Source organism: Sapajus apella, unplaced genomic scaffold, assembly GCF_009761245.1.
Source record: "Sapajus apella isolate SASKATOON/1434 unplaced genomic scaffold, GSC_monkey_1.0 scaffold43, whole genome shotgun sequence".
Classification (NCBI taxonomy): domain Eukaryota; kingdom Metazoa; phylum Chordata; class Mammalia; order Primates; family Cebidae; genus Sapajus; species Sapajus apella.
The window spans coordinates 18,611,766-18,632,054 of NW_022436983.1; the positions used below are offsets into that span (position 1 = coordinate 18,611,766).

The following is a 20,289-nucleotide window of genomic DNA, read 5'->3' on the forward strand; positions in this document are numbered from 1 at the left end:
TGGCATGTATGAAGGCCCTTAGGTGGTGTTTTAGTTTTATCCTGCTGCAGTAACAAATCACAAAAACTCAGTGACTTAGAACAAATTTGTTCTCTTACAGCTTAGTAGGTCAGAGGTCTGAGCTAAGGTGTCACTGGGCTAAAACGCAGGTGTTGGCCAGGCCAGGCTGCATTCCTTTCTGGAGGTTCTAGGAAAGTGCATTAATTAGGATTCTCTAGAGAAATAGAACCAATAGGAGATGGTGGGCGTGGGAATTATTAGGGGAATTGGCCCACATGATTATGGAGGCTGGGAAGTTCCACAACAAGCCATCTGTAAACTGCAGAAGCAGAGAAGCCAGTGGCATGGCTCAGCCCACACCCAACGGCCTGGGCACCAGCGCAGCCAGCAGTGTAACTCTCAGCTCAAGGCCGAAAACCTCAGAACCTGGGGGCGGAGGGGCAGCTGGTGCAAGTTCCCCAGTCCAAAGGCCAGAGAACTTGTTCTGATCCCAAGGGCAGAAGAGGAAGGGTGCGCTAGCTCCAGAAGAGAGAGAGAGAGAATTTGCCTTTCCCTACCTTTTCCATGCAGGCCGCAGGCCCTCAGCCGATAGGATGGTGCTATTACACTGGGTGAGGGCAGACCTTCCTAACTCAATCCACTGACTCAAATGTCAGTCTCTTCCAGAAACACCCTCATAGGCATACCCTTTGCAGTACACTGGAAGGAATACTTTCCCAGCTATCTGGGTATCCCTTAATCCAGTCAGGTTGACATCTACTATGAACCATCACAGGGAGAATCCCTTCGAGAGGCCACCTGCATCTCTGCATTCCTTGGCTCCTGGCCACCTTCAAACCAGCAATGGTGGAGTCTCTTTCATATCTCATCACTTTGACACTGACTCTCCTGACTCTCTTTCTTATAAGCACCCTTCTGATTATACTGGGCCCACCCTGATAATCAGGCTAATCTTCTCTCCCCAAGTCAGCTGATTATCAACTGTAATTCCATCTGAAACCTTAATTCCATCTTACCCTGTAAACCAACATTCACAGGCTCTGAGGATTAGAACCTTTGAGGGCCATTGTTCTTCCTGCCCTAGGCAAGAAGGGCAGCGTGCGTTTGAGGTGATGGGCGAAGGCCCTGCGGCTGAAGCGTGGTGGGAAAACATCCGAGAGGCAGGTAAGGTGTTGGAGGCTCAGTGCCATGGGGCTGGCGATTTGGAGGCTTTTACACAGGAATGACAGTTAATGGTTTGCCTTTTCAGAGGGTGGCCCTGGTAGCTGTTTGGAGAAAGGATGGGGGTGATGCAGGGGGAGGTGGGGGAGGAGAGAGGGCACCTGGAGACCATTGCTGACAATCAGATGACAGCCAGAGGTGGACGGGGAGGAGGAAAGGAGGTGAATCAGAGATGTCATCGCCAGAAATCCTGCTGGATGCATTTGGGTGCGGAGAGAAGGAGACTTGAGAGGACTTGGTTTCTGGCATGAGCAAGCAGCAGGATGATGGTGCCGTCTCCCGATGCTGGGAGGACGATGAGTTGGAATCCCTGGGCAGGCGGAGCACCTGTGAACACTTAGCGGGAGTGTGCTCTGGGCCAGGTGCTGTGCTGAGGGCCTTGGCATTGTAACTAATGCTTTCAGCACCCTGGGAGGCGGGCATGGTTACTGCTCCATTCTGTGAGGCAGTGGAGTATTGTGGCCGTGAGCACAGACCACCTGCGTTCATATCCTGGCGCTCCTGCTTACTTGCTATGATACTTGGAAAAGTACCTCAGTTTCCTCACCTGAGAATGAGATTAATGTTCTATCCTCTAAGATTAGCGTGAAGATTAAATGAGTTTATTTGTAAAATACTGATGACGCATGGAAAACACTAGATAAGTATAACAGTATCATTATTAAACAGATGAACAAATTGAGGGACAGAGAGGAAGTATCTTGTCCAAGGACACACAGCTGGGTAGAGCCAGGATCTAAAGCCAGGCTCTGAACTGCTCTGCCTTACCTCCTCTGCAGGAGCATCTCACAGAGGTATGGTGAAAACTGCTCGTGCATACAAAAGCTCTTAGCAGCGTGCATGACACGGTATGTCCCATAAATGTCTGTATGTGGGAATGCAGTTTCTTTTGCCATAAAATGGGGGTGACAACCCCTACTCTGCCTCACTCACAGGTGACTGTAAGGCTCAAATGAAAAAGCATTTTTGAAATGGTAGAGACACCTGCACATGGGCAGGTTTTGTTGAACCATTTCCCATTGGCATTTCACTTGTGGGTGGCCTAAGATCTTTTCCACTGTCACTCCTCTTTGTCCCCCCACGCTATCCTGCCCCCACCTAACACCCAATCAATCTGTAATAGAGCGGTTGGGGACCTGCCTCAATGCAGTGGCTCCCAGGTCAGGTGGCCTTCTCCATGCAGCTGCCTTTGTCTGTCTGTACACTGCACCAAGACGAAACCCTCACCAGGAAGGGTCTCACCTGCCCCTGCTGTTGTGGCCTCACAATTGGAGCTGTCCCCTTATTGGGCCTTCGATAAATCTTTATTGAGTCAAGGCCTCTGGGCAGTGGATGCTTTTGTCGCAGGCATCCCCCTTAACCCTCTGACATGAGCAGCCCTAGAGGGTGCCCCTGCATTGTTGCCATCTTTAGTCATTCACTCAACACATTTTTATGGAAAGTCTATGTGCAGGCTACTCTGCTAGGTGCTGGGTGCATTCATGAGCAATGGAGCCAACAGAGCCTCATGGAGCCTGCATTCTTGTGGGGGAAAATAGATACTAATTAATCAGTCACACAACTAATGTAAAATTTTGACTTTAATCATCCTGCATAAGGCTGAGGCAGGAGAATCGCTTGAACCTGGGCGGCGGAGGTTGCAGTGAGCTGAGATCACACCACTGCACAGAATGAGACTTGGTCTGAAAAAATAAATAAATAATCCTCCATAATAGGGTGATTCAACCTGAAGGGAAGAACTTTCTTGGAAGTGCCAGTCATGCCTGAGAGCTGAAAGATGAGCGGAATTCACCAGGCAAAAAGAGGAGGGAGGAGTGGTTGGAGGAGCGGGACTATCGTGTGCAAAGGCCCAGTGGCAGAGGGAGGCATGGATCTTTGGGGAACAGAGAGAAAGCTAGTGCAGCTGGGGCAGAGATGGGGAGGATAAGCTGACTGAAGGCGTGAGTGGGTGACTTCCTGGGGCCTGATGGGCCTCAGGAAGGAGTTTATTTAAATGTGTGGGATGAAGCAGAGAGATATGAATAAATTTGCACTTCAAATAACCACCCTGGCTACAATGTGGGCAGCAGTGTAGGAAGCCTAGGAGGACCCTCTAGGCCAGTGAGGAGGCAGCCGCAGGAGTCCCATGGAGAGATGGAGGTGGTTTGGATGAGGGTGGTGCTCGTGGTGGTGGTACAAACAGAAGTGGATGGAGAGATACTTCTCTTCTAGTGGATGTGTTAATAGGATAACAATATCCCGTGGCTGCTTTTTATTAAATTTTTTATTTCAATAGTTTTTGGGGTACAGGTAGTTCTTGGTTACATGGATAAGTTCTTTAGTGATTTCTGAGATTTTAGTGCACCCGTCACCTAAGCAGTGTATACTGTACCCAGTGTGTAGTCTTTTACCCCTCAACCCCTGCAGTCTTTTCCCAACTCTGAGTCCCCAAAGTCCATTATATCATTCTTCTGCCTTTACATCCTCATAGCTTAGCTTCCACTTATAAGTGAGAATATATAATATTTAGTTTTCCATTCCTGAGTTACTTCACTTAGAATTATGGCCTTCAGCTCCTTCTGAGTTGCTGCAGAGGACATTATTTTGTTCCCTTCTATGGCTGAGTAGTATTCCATGGTGTACAGGTACCGCATTTGCTTTACCCACTCATTGGCCATTGGGCACCTGGGTTGGTTTCATAAATCTTTGCAATTGCAAATTGTGCTGCCATAAACATGCATGTGCATGTATCTTTTCATGTAGACTTATTTTCATGTGACTTATATTTGGGGAGTGATAGATACCCAGTAGTGGGATTGCTGGATCAAATGATAGTTCTACTTTTAGTTCCTTAAGGAATCTTCACACTGTTTTCTATAGTGGTTGTACTAATTTCTATTCCCACCAGCAATGTAAAAGTGTTTGCTTTTCACCACATCCATGCTATGGCTTCTTTTTGTTGAGCACATACTATATACCAGCCATTGTGCTCAATACTTTACCTATGTTATTTACTCTTGGGATTGTTAAAAGGATTAAGTATTTCTGTCCCTTTACAGATGAAGCAACTGAGACTCATAGAGGTTAAGTCATTTGCTCAAGGCCACACAGTCAGTAAGGTGGCAGAGCCCTGGAGCAGCGTCTCAAACTTTAATGTGCCTTTGACTCACCTGGGGCTCTTGTTGAAATGCTGCTTTTGATTCAGCAGGTGGGAGGGTGGAGCTGAGGTACTCTGTTTCTAACTGGCTCCCTGGTCAGGCCCTGCTGCTGGTCCCTGGACCACTCTGAGCAACAAGGGTCTCTCTGCCTCTAGGGCCCACACTTGAGGCCCTGATGCCTTAGAAACAGCTGCAGACAGAATGCGATTCCTGAGACTGCGTAAACCTGAATCCCCACGGGTAGGATGTGGGCGAGCTGTCTGGACCTCAGGTGGGTGGGAGTCGGATCACATGTTCATTTCCCACATTGGCCTTTCGGTAGCTCGATCGAGTAAACCCAAAACTGAGAGGGTTGGAGGCAGCATCTCCCCTTCTGCTCCCCCGCCCCACCTCCCAGCGTAACCAGACCCCACCTGTGCCCAGCTTCTGAGCCATAGACCTGGCGGTGTGTTTGCAGGAGCCTCGTTGGAATCACCAACCAGGTCATGTTGTGTTGCACCAATAAATGGGAGTAGATCAGAAAATCTAACGTGGATAGTTTTTAGGTACTGTGGGAAGTAGAAAAGTTCTTTTTTAAAGTTTCCTTTCTTGTTAAAGAATAAATGTGCTAATAACTTTTTAAGCCCTATCCTATGTAGCTGTTGACATACCACGTTTACAGGCACGTAGTACTTGGTTAAAGTACAAGGACACATCCTTGCACTTTAACCAAGATATCTCTGCTGGATGTACTCACAGGCATGTCCCAGCTCACCATTGCTTTTACCTGTTTAGAAAAGTTTTCTTAGTCAATCAGGTTTTAGTTTAGATTGTGAGGTCTGGCTCCAGCCAGCGGAGATCAGACACAGCAGTAAGGATGACCCCAAATGCATAAGGAATAAATTTGTATGTTTTCATTTGCTCATCTTGTGGCAAGATGGCTAGTGAGAGTACCCTTCCTGCAGTCCAGGATGTAAAAATTGCGTTGCTGAAAGATCCTTTGTCTCAGTGCTGATTTTTCTTTGTGGCACTGAGCATCTATTTCCAACAGGTACCAAGCAGTCAGCTCTTTCCTTGGATTGTGCTGAAAGTGGGAGAGGAAAAAAAAAATCAACCCAATGTTCTCATTTCTCTATCTACATGATCATTAGAGACCAAATCCCTTCCTGCTTGGCCCCTGGAAATGGGGGCCAGGTGTCGCTGCTGGGAGACGCCAATACGGCTGTACGTCATGGTGTGAGCACTTGTCTTTAATGACTGAGAAATTCCATTTCCCTCCTTGGCAGCTTTGAATGTGGCAACTGTGGCTCTGGGACACTGCCAGAGCCAGCCCTGTATGTATGTGTGTCATCTTCTTTAAAGTGGGAGAGAGAATGTCTCAATATTCAGTGCTCACCCTTCCTTCCAAGTTGTTGCCCCAAAGAAGTGTCCAATGCAAACTTAGGACTTTTCCACTCTGGAAGCAGTCTGCCGGCACCCTCAAGTCCTCCCCTCCTCAAATGCATCCTTTCTCTCTTGATCCCGTTGTTCTGGGGTCCTCAGCTGAGTGGGCATCTGTGCCTGAGTGATACAACCGATTCTAGCCTCTTTTCTGCAACTCTTGAGCTCTGAGACAGGTAAAAAGAAAATCTTAAAATAATAATGTTCTGCCTCACACTAGTAAATATTTTTCACTTAAAAATTCTATGTCATTTTGATTTGTTCAGGTAGACAAGAACATCTTTTGTTTGAGGAAAAACTGAAGAGATTTCTTAGGATTCAGCTCCAATGGCTCTGCCTGTGTCTCTTTATCATTGGAGCTTTGTTTTCCACCTTTGCAAGACTAGGGTGGAGGGAAGGCTTTGTGGTCTATTGTTAGGTGCTCTTTGAATCTACAAATCACAGTCTACAGGAAGGGAGTGGGGCTTCCAGAGACCATCTAGAGCAACCCTCTGTCTCTAGCATGGACACACAACGCACACACAGTGACTGCCTGTTGTGTGTTTCTAGAACCCAGTGGGGACAGGGAGACAATTTCTTTTGGTGTGTAGGTCTCACGTTGCTTGATTCCGACCGTTGTGTTCTCGTGCCTGCCCTAAATATCTCTTGCTGCAGCTCCGGCATGTTCCCTAATCAGCTACTGCACCATCCTGGCCCATGCTCTTAGAGACATGGTTATCTCTGTGATACGAGTATCTGTTCTGGCCTAGGCAAGTCACACCCCTTTCTGAGTCTCATATAAAATGTGGCTTTGAGAGTAGATGATGTGTCTGGTCTTAAAATTCTCTTTGACTCTGGAGCTCTGGATCTGAGCTTCTGTTTGATGTTGTTTCTCTTGCTGGGCAACCTTCTCACTGACTCTCTGCTGTAAAGCCTCCCTTTTTTTAAAAATCAAAACCTAACTTGGTCCTACCTACCCCATGGCTGACCATCCAAGCACTTTCTTTTGACTTTAGGGTAGCACCATACAATTTCTTCTTTTTGTTTTTCATTTTAACAACCTGTATTTTTCACATCACGAAACATTTCTAGATATTCATCGTAGATAATTCAGAAAATATAGGTTAATGAAAAGAAAAAATGGAAATCACTAAACTTCTCACTCTCAGACATAACCACTGTTAACAATTTGGTGTATTTTCTTTCAGTCTTTTTTTTAAACACTCATATATAGACTAGCAGATTTCATACTATATAATTTTGTGTTCTGCTTTTCCACCTAATAATATATAATGAGCATTTTTGCCTATCATGAAACATTTGTAAACATAATTTTTAATACCTGCTTACTACTTTACATCACCTACTTTATTTAGCCCTTGCGTAATTATTTCCAAATAGGAAAAATACCTATCCTGTCTGAACTCACTGAACTGGCCTAATCAAATGAGATAAAATATGCAAAGAGCTACACAGATGTAAGTGGTGATTGTTCCTTATGTTAGTTTTATTTCCCCAAGTGAACTACTTTACTGTATTGTCACAAAATGGTGATACAATTTCCTGTTCACTAAGTTTTGCACAGTGGTGGGCAAAACATGCTGTCTGGCTGTAATTTCTTAAAACGGCATGTAAATATTAATAACTTTAGAAGTTTTTTCTTAGCAGTTTCTTAGAAACTCTGGTCCAAGGAAATTATTCAAAATGTTTTGTGCACAGAGATGTTCACTATGGCATTATTTACAATACCCCCAAACTAGAAATCACCAAAATGTCTAATTATATGAGAAGGAGGTGAAGTAAATGTTGCTGAACCTACTTTCTAGGCTATTAGATAGCTATTAAAAATGATGTTTACAAGGCCTTTGTAATAAAATCAGAAACTTTTTTTGTCATAATTATGGGAAGAAATGAAGGTACAGTATGAGAGGTGGAGAGAAAGACACCGAAATGGGAATGGTGGTTGGAGTTAAAGAATGGGTAATTGTTTTCCTTCTCTTTGTCTGCTTTTCTTCAGTGAGCTTGTGTGCCTTTGATACATTAAACGGTAGAGAGACAGAGAGAGACAAGATGAGAGGGAGAGACGAGATGAGAGAGAGAGAAGTGAACCTTGTTTTAAAAATTACCTGGTGGAAGAACTTCCGGCAGCGGCAGCTCCAGTGGCCAAGGCAAGATGGGTCAAAGTCAGAGTGGTGGTCATGGTCCTGGAGGTGGCAAGAAGGATGACAAGGACAAGAAAAAGAAATATGAACCTCCTGTACCAACTAGAGTGGGGAAAAAGAAGAAGAAAACAAAGGGATCAGATGCCACCAGCAAATTGCCACTGGTGACACCTCACACTCAGTGCCGGTTAAAATTACTGAAATTAGAGAGAACTAAAGGCTACCTTCTCATGGAGGAAGAATTCATTAGAAATCAGGAACAAATGCAACCATTAGAAGAAAAGCAAGAGGAGGAAAGATCAAAAGTGGATGATCTGAGGGGCACCCCGATGTCAGTAGGAACCTTGGAAGAGATCATCGATGACAATCATGCCATCGTGTCTACATCTGTGGGCTCAGAACACTACGTCAGCATTCTGTCATTTGTAGACAAGGATCTGCTGGAACCTGGCTGCTCAGTCCTGCTCAACCACAAGGTGCATGCCGTGATAGGGGTGCTGATGGATGACACGGATCCCCTGGTCACATTGATGAGGTGGAAAAGGCCCCCCAGGAGACCTATGCCGATATTGGGGGCCTGGACAACCTAATTCAGGAAATTAAGGAATCTGTGGAGCTTCCTCTCACCCACCCTGAATATTATGAATATAGAGACGGGTATAAAACCTCCTAAGGGGGTCATTCTCTATGGTCCACCTGGCACAGGCAAAACCTTATTAGCCAAAGCAGTAGCAAACCAAACCTCAGCCACTTTCTTGAGAGTGGTTGGCTCTGAACTTATTCAGAAGTACCTAGGTGATGGGCCCAAACTCGTGCGGGAACTGTTTCGAGTTCCTGAAGAACATGCACCGTCCATCGTGTTTATTGATGAAATTGACGCCATTGGGACAAAAAGATACGACTCAAATTCTGGTGGTGAGAGAGAAATTCAGCGAGCAATGTTGGAACTGTTGAACCAACTGGATGGATTTGATTCTAGGGGAGATGTGAAAGTTATCATGGCCACAAACCGAATAGAAACTTTGGATCCAGCACTTATCAGACCAGGCCGCATTGACAGGAAGATCGAGTTCCCCCTGCCTGATGAAAAGACTAAGAAGCGCATCTTTCAGATTCACATAAGCAGGATGACGCTAGCCGATGATGTAACCCTGGGTGACTTGATCATGGCTAAAGATGACCTCTCTAGTGCTGACATCAGGGCAATCTGTACAGAAGCTGGTCTGATGGCCTTAAGAGAACGTAGAATGAAAGTAACAAATGAAGACTTCAAAAAATCTAAAGAAAATGTTCTTTTTAAGAAACAGGAAGGCACCCCTGAGGGGCTCTATCTCTAGTGAACCACAGCTGCCATCAGGAAAATGGGAGATTTCTCCATCCCTGAAAGGGATGAGGTTGGGATAACGGAATCCCTGTTCCCATTGGTTTTTATTAGCAAAACATCCTGTGTCTTTTGGAGTACGATGTGTAAGTGCCCATTGGGTGGCCTTCGTCTGTCAGTCACTGTGCAGCAGTCTGCTTCTCAATAAAGTGTGCTCTTTCAGGAAAAAAAAAAAAAAATTACCTGAAAGGACTTATGCAGAAGAGAGAAAGAAGGGGCACAGAGCTGAGGTCAAGAGAAAGTAGGAAAAGAGGGTATGAGGGCTGAAGCCTGAATTGAGCTGAGACTTATAGAAAATTCTCAACTGGGCCGGGTGTGGTGGCTCATACTTGTAATCCCAGCACTTTGGGAGGCTGAGGCAGGCGGATCACAAGGTCAGGAGGTTGAGACCATCCTGGCTAACATGGTGAAACCTCGTCTCTACTAAAAATACAAAAAATTAGCTGGGTGTGGTGGCACATGGCTATAGTCCTAGCTACTTGGGAGGCTGAGGCAGAAGAATTGCCTGAACGCGGGAGGTAGAGGTTGCAGTGAGCTGAGATCGTGCCATTGTACTCCAGCCTGGTGACAGAGCAAGACCCCATCTTGAAAAAAGAAAAAAGAAAATTCTCAGAATCACCAAAGTAGCCTCTTAATTTTTTTGAGTAGGAAGAAAATGGGTACCTCCTTTGAGCATGCTAATATAATTATAAAAGGAGAAACCAAAATAGCTAGTTCCTAATTTGTTCACCAGACTTCTTCCTCCTTTGACCAGTGTGGGGAACAGGCTTGGTGAAACAGACATGAAGACCTATCCAGGCCTTTGAGGAACTGCCGGCTAAGAAGAACTTCGAGGAGACTGACAGTGGCCACATTCTGTTGTAATTTATAAAAAGTGAAGGAAAATGGAATTCTGTAATGTATAAATTTGGGTGAAAATGATAGCCTCCAGTACAATTTCTAAATGGGGTTTAAAAAAAAAGAATTTCAGACTTAAAAGTTGCAAAAACCTAACAAAGATCTTACATTTACCTTTACCCAGATTCCGTGAATGTTAACATTTTACTGTTTGCTTTCAATCTCTTTTTCACTCATTCACTCGATGCATGTATAATATGTATTCACACATGTATGTATGATATACATATACACATGTACATACATATTGTTTTCTGAACCATTTGAAAGTTCTGAACCATTTGAAAGTTGCAAACGTAATGCCATCAATCCTTAAGTACTTCATTGTGTATTTTCAAAAAGAATGACATTTTTTTTTTCTTTTCTTTTGAGATAGAGTCTACCTCTGGGTAGAGGCCTGGGTGACACAGCAAGACCTTTGTCTCCAAAAAAAAAAAAATATATATATAGATATATCTCTTTCTATATATATAACTATATCTATATAAAGAGAGAGAATTCACATACCACAAAATTCAACCTTTAAGGTACACATTTTGGTCATTTTATTTTATTTTATTTTTGAGACGGAGTTTCGCTCTCTGGTCCAGGCTGGAGTGCAGTGGTGTGATCTCCACTCACTGCAACCTCTGCCTCCTGGGTTCAAGCAATTCTCCTGCCCCAGCCTCCCGAGTAGCTAGAATTACAGGCAGCTGCCACCATGCCTGGCTAATTTTTGCATTTTTAGTAGAGACAGTTTCACCATGTTGGCCAGGCTGGTCTCGAACTCCTGACCTCAGGTGATCTGCCCGCCTCAGCCTCCCAAAGTGTTGGGATTACAGGCATGAGCCACCATGCCCGGCCTCAGTCATTTTAATATATTCACAGAATTGTGAATTATCACCACAATCAATTGTAGAAAATTTTTATTATTCTGAAAAGACCCCATGCCATGAACAGTCACTCCCCATTTCCCCCTTCCCCTAGTCCCTGGCAGCCACTACTCTCTGCTTGGACAGATTTGCTTATTCTGGACATTTCCTGTAAATGGAATCATACTCCAGGTGGCATTTTTGCATCTGGCTTCTTTCACTAATCATAGTATCTCAAGTTTCATCCATGCTGTAGCCTGCGTCAGTGCTTCATTCCTTTTTCCGGCTGAATAACATTCCATTGCATGGTATACCACGTTCTGTTGATCCAGTCAATCAATGGACATTTGGGGTGTTTCCACTTTTTGGTTATTAAAAATAGTGACGCTGTGAACTTCTGTGTCCAAGTTTTAGTGTGACTGTATGTCATTATCTTTCTGGGGTATGTGTCAGGAGTCCCCAAGACACCACCCCTGGGTTCAGTGATGCACTAGGAAGACTCAGGACTCACAGCCCATAGTCCTCGTCATGGCAGTGATTTATTACAGTGAATGTAATAAAGTTACAGAGCAAAATTAGCAAAGGAAACAGTGGCTGGAGACCAGTCCAGAGGAAACCAGGTGCAGGCTTCCAAGAGTTCTCTCCCAGTGAAGATGTATAAGGTGTTATCTACCGGGGAAGCTCTTTAGAGACTCAGTGCCTAGGGTAGGCACCCCCTTCCTAACAAGTACCAACATTCCAGACTCCAGAAGGAAAGTAGCCTTTTAGCATAAGCCACATCCTACAAGCAGTCCAGACACAGGAAACCACCTTTATCAGTTAGAGACTGATAGGTTCCTAGACACCAGCTGAGGACCAGCCTCGCAAACAGGCCTTTCTGTGGACAGATGTCTAAGACCTGCTGCGTGAACTTCTCTGCCCAGCTACGTACCTAGAATTAGAATTGCTAGGTAATATGGTAACTCCATTATTTAACTTTTTTTTTTTTGCCAAACTCTTTTCCAGAGTGGCCGTGCCATTTTCATCCCGACCTGCTGTGTATGAGGGTTCTGATTTCAGCATATCCTGGCCAGCGCTTTTCATCATCCGTCTTTTTTAGTGTGGCTGTTCTAGTGGGACTAATAGGTTTTTAAGTTAGTGATTTGCAAGCTTTTAGGATAAAAAATGATGACCCATAGGAGCCAAAATGTGTTTTCTAAGAACAGTCATGCCAGTCTAACCCCTTATTTTCCTTTAAAAAAAGCAATTTATTTTTTCTGTACTAGGGCAGAGTGTTTTTATATTTCAGCCCTGTCTTGCACAATATCTTGGTGTACAAAAATGGAGAATCAGGGGTTGTACTGATCGCTTGGCAGATTTCTTACTTCCTGATGAATGCCATCAAAGAAAAAAGAAAATAAAAAAGAACAGAACTGGGTCCAGGAGAGAGACTCCTGAGGCTGTCTCCCCAACTCAGTCCTCAGCTGGCTCTTGATGTTTCTGTTCAAAACCTGGGGGTAGATGCAGATAGCAGTCCCATCAGGTCTGCAGATGACCCAAAGCAGGCAGATACACATGTTGAATAAGATCTGGTTCTGGAAAGGTTGGGTCTGGAACCACAGAGATCTTTACAGCATGGAATGATAGGCAGAGTCCAAGGAGATGGAAGTTACTAGGGACAAATGGCAAGTCCACACCTACGCAACCTGGCACAGAGGTGACCAGAGCGAGTGTGCATTTCTGTTTCTGCGCATTTCCAAAAGAATAGCCAGCCACAACAAGTAAGTGACAGAAGCATGGGGCACCTGGAAGAACGCAATGTCGTGTGGGTCTGCAGTTGCAGAGGGCTCAGTAGATAAGCACAGTTCAAGAGCTGACTCCCCGTGGCTGAAGGTCTGTCGTGTGGAAGCAGGAAGAACGGTCTCCCCTGTGGCTCATGAGGGAAAACATTTCAATTAATTAAAAAAGAACTTTGTGAAATTCCACAATCGAATGGGCTGCCTGGTAAGGTGGAGAGCAGCCCATCACTGAGAGTATTCAAAGAGATACTACTAAGGAACTTCCCTGGGGCAGAAGGAAGCCCGGGTGACTTTTGAGGTCTTAGAACATCCATAACGTCAGGGACTGTCCATCTCTAAAGTCCAGGTATTGCCCACGGCACATGTCACCAGTTTCAGAGTGAAAACATCAGCCTTTCTGTGGGTCACCCTTTCTTGCGCTCCTCACAGTCCTACCTGTCCATCAGAACTCTTGTTCACCTGTCCACGAAGCTTCCCTTGAGATACACGCTTGCCCCCTTCTGAGCACCTGTTGCCTAGCCGCCCCTCCTCTCTGGCTTGTTTACCTGTTACATGTCTTGCCTGTGAACCATGTGGTCCATGTTGAGTCTTCCAACCGTGTGCTAAGCTCCAGAGCCAATTCAGCAAATACTTAACGAGCACCTTCTGTATGCCAGTTCCTGGATGCATTATGGGGCATGTAGCAGTGCAGGGGGAGGGGGTTCTGACCAAATAGTTGCAGGTGTGAAAGCTTGACTGCAGGCCACCGTGGGTCTGCATCAGGAATGTGGGATGGTGTCTGACTTTGGGCTGCAGAAGTGCCCTTTCAGCTGGGACCTGAAGGAAGATGGGCAGTTGCCAGGGTGCCAAGGGATAGGGGCTGGGAATGCATTCCCACCATGGCTACTGCCCAGATACAGGACAGGACACCTGGTAGGTGCTTGCTTAGGGTGTGTTAGGAAGAGAGAAGGACCACCTGGCTAGGAGGCTGTCCAGTCCGTCCCCTGTCCCCTGCTCACCCAGCATCTACACTGGGCCACCCGTGGCCTGAGTTGGGAGGCATGCGTGCATTTAAGGAATGAAAGCATGAAGAGGCAGCTCTGATTGCCGTGTGAATCCAGTCCCCAGTGATGCTGGGATGTTTTGTGCCTTCATGCCCTCCCTTGGTGTGGATGACTGTGAAAACGGGCCACATTCCAAACCTCATATTCTTGCAGTGACAGCTTCTTTGAGACCACGTAGATACCTGGGATTCTAGTAATTACTCCTAAACACCCACTTCTCTGTCTCTAGGTAGGGGGAACTTTCAGAGTAGGGTGCGGCTCCCCTCGGAACTCTCCTCCTCCTTTTCTGCTGTCATTTATGCTTTTTAACAGCCTGCTGTTCTACCCAAACTACCCCCCAGCCACCTGCCCTCTCTCCCTTCACACTGACTTAATAGAGCCCTCAGATAAGAGAGACTAAGGGAGGAGGCCATTCTCTCTCAAGCACTCATGCCTGGCAATTATTTGTTGTTATTGCCAATTCAAGATAAGTAGAAAATAACAGAGGAATGGAACCAGGACTCAAAGCCCGTGCCAAGCGCTTCGCTGTGTTACCATGACGTTTGAATGTGCATCACATGGGAAGCCACATGTTCGACCAAGCGTGGGGGTGGGTGTTTGCTGCCCTGGGAGTTGAATGAGCTGGGTTCCAGCCTGGCTGCTGTGCTACCCTGACCACTTCTCATCTCTGGGCCTCAGTTTCATCATCTGTGAAATGGGGCATTGGTGGAGATTGTTCTGCCATTTCCCAGAGAGTCCAGGCCATGCACCTGTCCGATCTGTCTGCCCTCCTGGTCTGTGTGTTTGGGCTGCAGCAGTGAGAGCAGCTGCTTACTGTCTCGGTGGGCCAGGAAGAGATGTCTTCTAAGTGCAGGCACCTGGAGTGGCTGAGCATGGAGAATGCAGGTGGTGATATCCTAGAAAGGGGTGTGGCGATGGGAAATACAGGCTGGGAAAGCAAATGGATGCAGGACAGATCTGGAAGCGAGGTGAGCGATACAAACAATAGAACAGATTGGTGCTTCTCAGATGTGGCCCCTGGACCAGCAGCAGCACACGGGAACTTGACAGAAAGGCAGATTGTTGGACCCCACCCCACCTGCTGAATCAGAAACTCAGGGTGGGGCCCAACAATCTGTTTTTTGTTGTTGTTGTTGTTGTTTGTTTGTTTTTTTGAGACGGAGTCTTGCTCTTTCGCCAGGCTGGAGTGTAGTGGCACGATCTTGGCTCACTGCAACCTCCATCTCCCAGATTCAAGCGGTTCCCCTGCCTCAGCCTCCTGAGTAGCTGGGACTACAGGTGTACGCCACCACACCCGGCTAATTTTTTTATATTTTAGTAGAGACAGGGTTTCACCATGGCCAGGATGGTCTCGATATCCTAACCTCATGATCTGACTGCCTCTTGGCCTCCCAAAGTGCTGGGATTACAGGCGTGAGCCACCGAGCCTGACCGAACAATCTGTTTTAACAAGCCCCCCGGTGATTCTGTTGCAAGCTAACATTTGAGAGCTAAGAGACTGGATGGAAGGAGGGGTAGATAGATGAGACTTAGAGAACCAGTATTTTAAAGGTCAAGGAGGAAATAGAACTAGTGTTTGTCAATCACTTGCTGTGTCTGGTCAGAAACTGGGCATTCCCACTACATTGTTTCATTTAAACCCATCAGGGTGGTGGCAAAGCAGGCCTTGTCTCTTGCTAAAGCAGATCTTAGCTGATACAACTGACTTCATGCCAGTCACAGAGATAGCGCCAGAGGTATGATTAGAACCCAGGCATATCTGGCCTGGGAGCCTGAGTACTTCCTAGCACACCAGGCTGCCTCCACATCCACCTGCGCCTCAGTTCTACTGCCGCTGCGGGCCCCTGGCTGCTCCTCTGCTACACGGGTCACCCCAGAACTCAGCTGGGCTGTGCTCCCTCTGCAGCCTGCCATGCCAAGGGAAAAAGTGGCACACCATAAAGGCAAGTGAGGGAGACCTTGGGGGCCACAGCGCAGGGTTGAGGATGGACTGTCACCTTGCATCTGCTTCAGCCTGGAGGTCTTGGGGAAGCTGGGGAGCAAGGTGCTGGTGTGATGCTCCCAAGGGCTGAAATAGCTGCCTCCCCTAGTAAGAATTCATGCATACATGGGTGACAGTCCACAGGTGTCCATTGATGCCTACCTGTGCCAGGCCCTGTGCTGGTTGCTGTGGGAGAACTGAGACAAGGCAAGTGTTGTTTGTAGCTTCAAGTTTATGGTCCAGAGCCAGAGGAACAAGAAGTAACAGGAGTGAGCTGCAGTGCATGGGAGGCTGGGAGTTCAAAGGACTTGTATGGTGATTTTAGGGGACAAAACCAAGGCTTTGGGAACAGACCTAGGACTTTGGAGCCAGAGGGTATGGCTCACTTCCCAACATTCTCACTGACTCACTGAGTGAGCTTGGGCAAGTTACCTCATGTCTACGACCTGTCTCCTTAGCTATAAAGTGGGGTAACAATACCTAGCTCAGGGGGATTGTTCTATTAGATTATAGCAAGCACTCATTTTCCTTTCCTTCAGAGGATTACTTTAAGCCAGAACAAAACAGAGAAGGCTTCCTGGAAGAGGTAGCTTTTCACTTTGGCACTGAAGGATGTCTAGAATTTAGTGCTTTTTCTGTCTTCTCTAAGAAATCTGTGGGTAGGCCCTAGACATGTGGCATTTTCTAAGAAGAATGACCTTCTCGGCAGCTATAACTGTACAAATAAAATCATGTTGAGAGGAAGTCACCTTCTTCAATTTGGAAAATTTGCAAGATGTCTTTTTAGATGTAGTTTAACATCCTGTTGCAAAGGGCAAAGCCAGGCGGCCAGTACACCCTGCCAGGAATCGTCACACTGAGATTTCTCTCTATGCTGCTTTTTCTTGCAGATGATGCAGTTTGCCTGGCAGAGCTATAAGCGTTATGCAATGGGGAAAAATGAACTCCGTCCACTAACAAAAGATGGCTACGAGGGTAACATGTTTGGTGAGTCGATTCAAAACGCTTTGCTATCGGAGGGACCCACTGTCCCCTTGGTGGCTGAGTGGAATTTTACTTTTGGCTTTTCACCTCCTCAGTTGTGGGGGCTCCACAGTTCTCCAGATCTGGGGCCTTACAAGTCTGTTTCTTCTGGACCTTGCAGGCTTCTGAGTCCTCCTAGATTTAGGGGGAATCCCATATGCTTCTCTCTAGCCTTACAGACTGCTTTGTATAAAATTGTCATTTATTTTTTAGAGTGAAGAAACTTGGAAATGGGAGTAGGGATAGTGAGGGATGGAGATTTGTTTCCATGGAGGTTTGGAGACCTAAAGGACACAGAGGACCAGGTTTAAATCTACTCCTCTGGAGTGTGGCTGTGAAATGGTCTTGGATGTTTTCATAGATTGCTGGACACATTATCTGATGGGGCTGAGTACATGCTTTTTAGAGTCATTGGGGGCCGGGCATGGTGGCTTGCTCCTGTAGTCCCAGTCACTTGGGAGGTTGAGATGGGAGGATCCCTTGAGCCCAGGAGTTCAAGTCCAGCCTGGGCCACATATTGAGACGCCATCTCAAAACGACAATAGCAACAAAAACAAAAGGGTATAGAGTCATGGGGGTGTGTCTCTCACAAGCTACTCGGTGGACAGTGGAGCAGCCACCCGTCAGGAGCAGTGGCGTGGGTCCTGCTGCTCCTGGCAGTTTGCTGTGTTTTATCTGCAGCTCCACTTGCTGGTGTCTTTGTCCTCACCCAGCTACGGGATTCTCCTAACCCGGAGCCTCGAGAGCCTCGCTCTGTGGCTCAGAGGGACTGCCAGGTGCTTTCTTGTGGGCATGGCCTCCGATTCCAACAGGAACACCCATGCAGGTTGCCAGCCCCCTGGTCTGCAGCCTGGCCTCCATCTCCCCTGAGGAACAGGAGTGGTGTGGGCTGGAGAGGGGCAGTCCCGAACCTAGATTCTTCACCCCTTATGGATACAGGCTCCTGAAGTCAGGAAGCAAATAACTGAGTCTGAGATGGAAATTCCCAGGAAAATCTTAAAGGCAAATTTGCAAGGGATATCCCCCCAGCACCCACATTGTGTGCGGCCCTATCAAAAGTCCATGTTATGGAAAAAGTGGCAGGAATCTGCCCTCTTCCTCTTCACCATCAGACCGTCACCTGTCTGGTTGTTCAGACATTTCACTCCTCTTAAGGGAAGTGGGGCGTGGATTGGGATAGCTTTATGCCTTTATTTTTCTCATTATTTTAGGAGTATATGGGGGAAAAGAAAAGTGTCAAAAAAAGTGCAAATCAGGAAAAAAAAGTCTGTTCTGCTATGTAGATGCAGCCTCCATTGACATCTTTGCCTATATCCTCTCAATCTTCTTTCTGCTTTTTTTTCCCTTTTATATACCATTTTATGTCTTCTCTGCTCTGTTTTCTTTTTGGCTTCATGTTACATCGTGTTTCTCGAAGTCATCTAAATGTTTTCATAAAGAATGTTTTAATGGTTTCTGTGATTGTATTGATATACCATAATTCATTTAACCATCCCGCTAATGTTAGACAAAGATTGTTTCCAATTTTTTTGCTATTAAAAATAATGTATGAGTTATCTTTGTGCATAAAATTTTGTCTCAGGATAGATTTTTAGAGATGAATTTCTGAGTCAAATGGGAGGAAGAGAGATATTTCTTTTAACTTCAAATAAAATATGAGTTAAAGAGATATGTTGATTCCCATTAGGAACCTGGCTGTCTTACCTGCCTAGAACACAGAGTTTCCCCAAATATTCTACATCACCTGGGGAAAGATTGTTGGTGCAGATCACATCAAAGTTGTTGGAGCTTTTGCTATTAGTGTAAACACGGAAGGACGTTATCAAGAAAGCTTCCTCCTTCTCTCTAAACACAGTTTGCAGATATTCAGGGCATTGGTGGTGGGGTGGGAGGGGCTGTTGATTTCTGAAACTGCACACTGCATGGGCTCAGCTATTGCTCAGACCGTCACGGGAAACACTTCCGGGAGGGATTCCATTTTGTAAAATTCCTCAGGGCCTGGGATTTAAATCTCAACCCCCTGGCCCCTTTCCAGTCACCGAGCTTGGAGGCACATGCTTGAGCCATCTGGAATGGTGGAAAGAACCTGGAGTTAGAATCAGATGACCTGGGTGCAAGTCCTCACTCTGTCCTGAGCTGTGTGGCCAAGTCCAAGGCACTTAACCTCTCTGGGCACCTGTTCGTTCATCATTCATACTGGGACTGCTAGAAGGATATAAATGAATGTGTGAACAAGCAAAGGGCCATGTCTACATGAGTGATTTATGATTTCCGTTGTAATAAATGAGGTTGGCAGTTGTCCCAGTGAGCTCATGGCAGGCGCTGAGCTCCCTTGGGTTGTCTATCTCAGGAGCAGCCTTGGCAGGCCCCAGGGAGCCCTGTCACCCAGTACCTGTAGCATTCCTGGCATTAAGGCAGAGCCTTCCCTCTGCAGCCAGCAGACAAGCCGCAGTGGATGGCTGGCACCTGGGAAAGGGAGATGCTTAGGTGGGGACCCGGCGCTGGGTGGGGAGAGCTGGTCTTGATTGATTCCTTCACTCTATATATGGCTTGTTAGGTGCCAGCGCCTGCTGCTGACTGCTAGGGATACAGGGATAAATGGTACAGCGAAAGTCCTACCAGCTCTGCCGAGACATGCTCTGGCAACCCTTCCTGGAGCCTCTTGGGGGTCTGTTTAGGTGTTCTCAGAGAGAGGGACAAGTGGAGGTGACCAAAAGTGCTGACATGGACAGTCCTTTTGGGCTGGAACTGCCAGCAGACCTGGTTTAAATTCAGACTTTACTGCTTCCTGGTTGTGTGACCTTGGACAAGTCATTTCACTCTGAGGCTGAGTTTTTCTGTAAATTGGAGCTAATGATAAACTCAAATCCCAGCCTAGGGCTTGCCTGACAAATAGAACCTGTTAATAGGTGGTAGCTCAGATTACTGTCACCACAAATGGATCTCAGGATACTGAGGCTAATGGGAACACACCCAAAGGATGAGGGCTGCGGGGCATTCTCAGAGCCTGAGAGGGGTTCTAGTTGGGGTGAGCCCATGAGGGGCTTTGAAGCTACACTCTTCCCAAGCTAGGAGATGAACTGGCCTGAATGAAGCAGCTTGTCACACCACCACTTCTTTTCTGGATGCATGGGGGTTGCTGGGTTGCACCATTCCTGGACATTTAATGTCCTCCCTGTAGGCTGAGCCCTGCAGACATGGGATGCTGGTGTGCCCATCCTGCTGTGCTGGCCAAGTAGGTTGTACAAGGAGACTCTGAGTGGCACCCCGCCTCCTGGTGCTCGGCTTGGACACGGGCTGCTGCAGCCTCGTCCCTCGCCTGCAGGGCTGGCAGGGCTGCGTGCGGGGAAGGGTAATGAGTTCACACGGGTGCCTCGTTTTGCTGAGATTTACAGGAGCTGCAGCGAGGGCAGTCAG

General features: G+C 46.6%; 1 protein-coding gene and 1 pseudogene across 2 annotated transcripts in view; both read left to right on the forward strand.

Moving 5' to 3' along the window:
• Nucleotides 1–20,289, forward strand: part of MAN1C1 (mannosidase alpha class 1C member 1) — a 174,507-nt gene that overhangs the window by 53,125 nt on the left and 101,093 nt on the right. The window contains exon 2 of the mRNA XM_032300879.1: nt 16,740–16,836. Within this exon, the coding sequence (XP_032156770.1) occupies nt 16,740–16,836 (97 nt within the window). The remainder of the gene's footprint in view (nt 1–16,739; nt 16,837–20,289) is intronic.
• LOC116566483 lies at nt 5,332–9,478 on the forward strand (annotated as a pseudogene). Its single transcript, XR_004275881.1, has one exon. The product of XR_004275881.1 is annotated as a 26S proteasome regulatory subunit 4 pseudogene (transcript).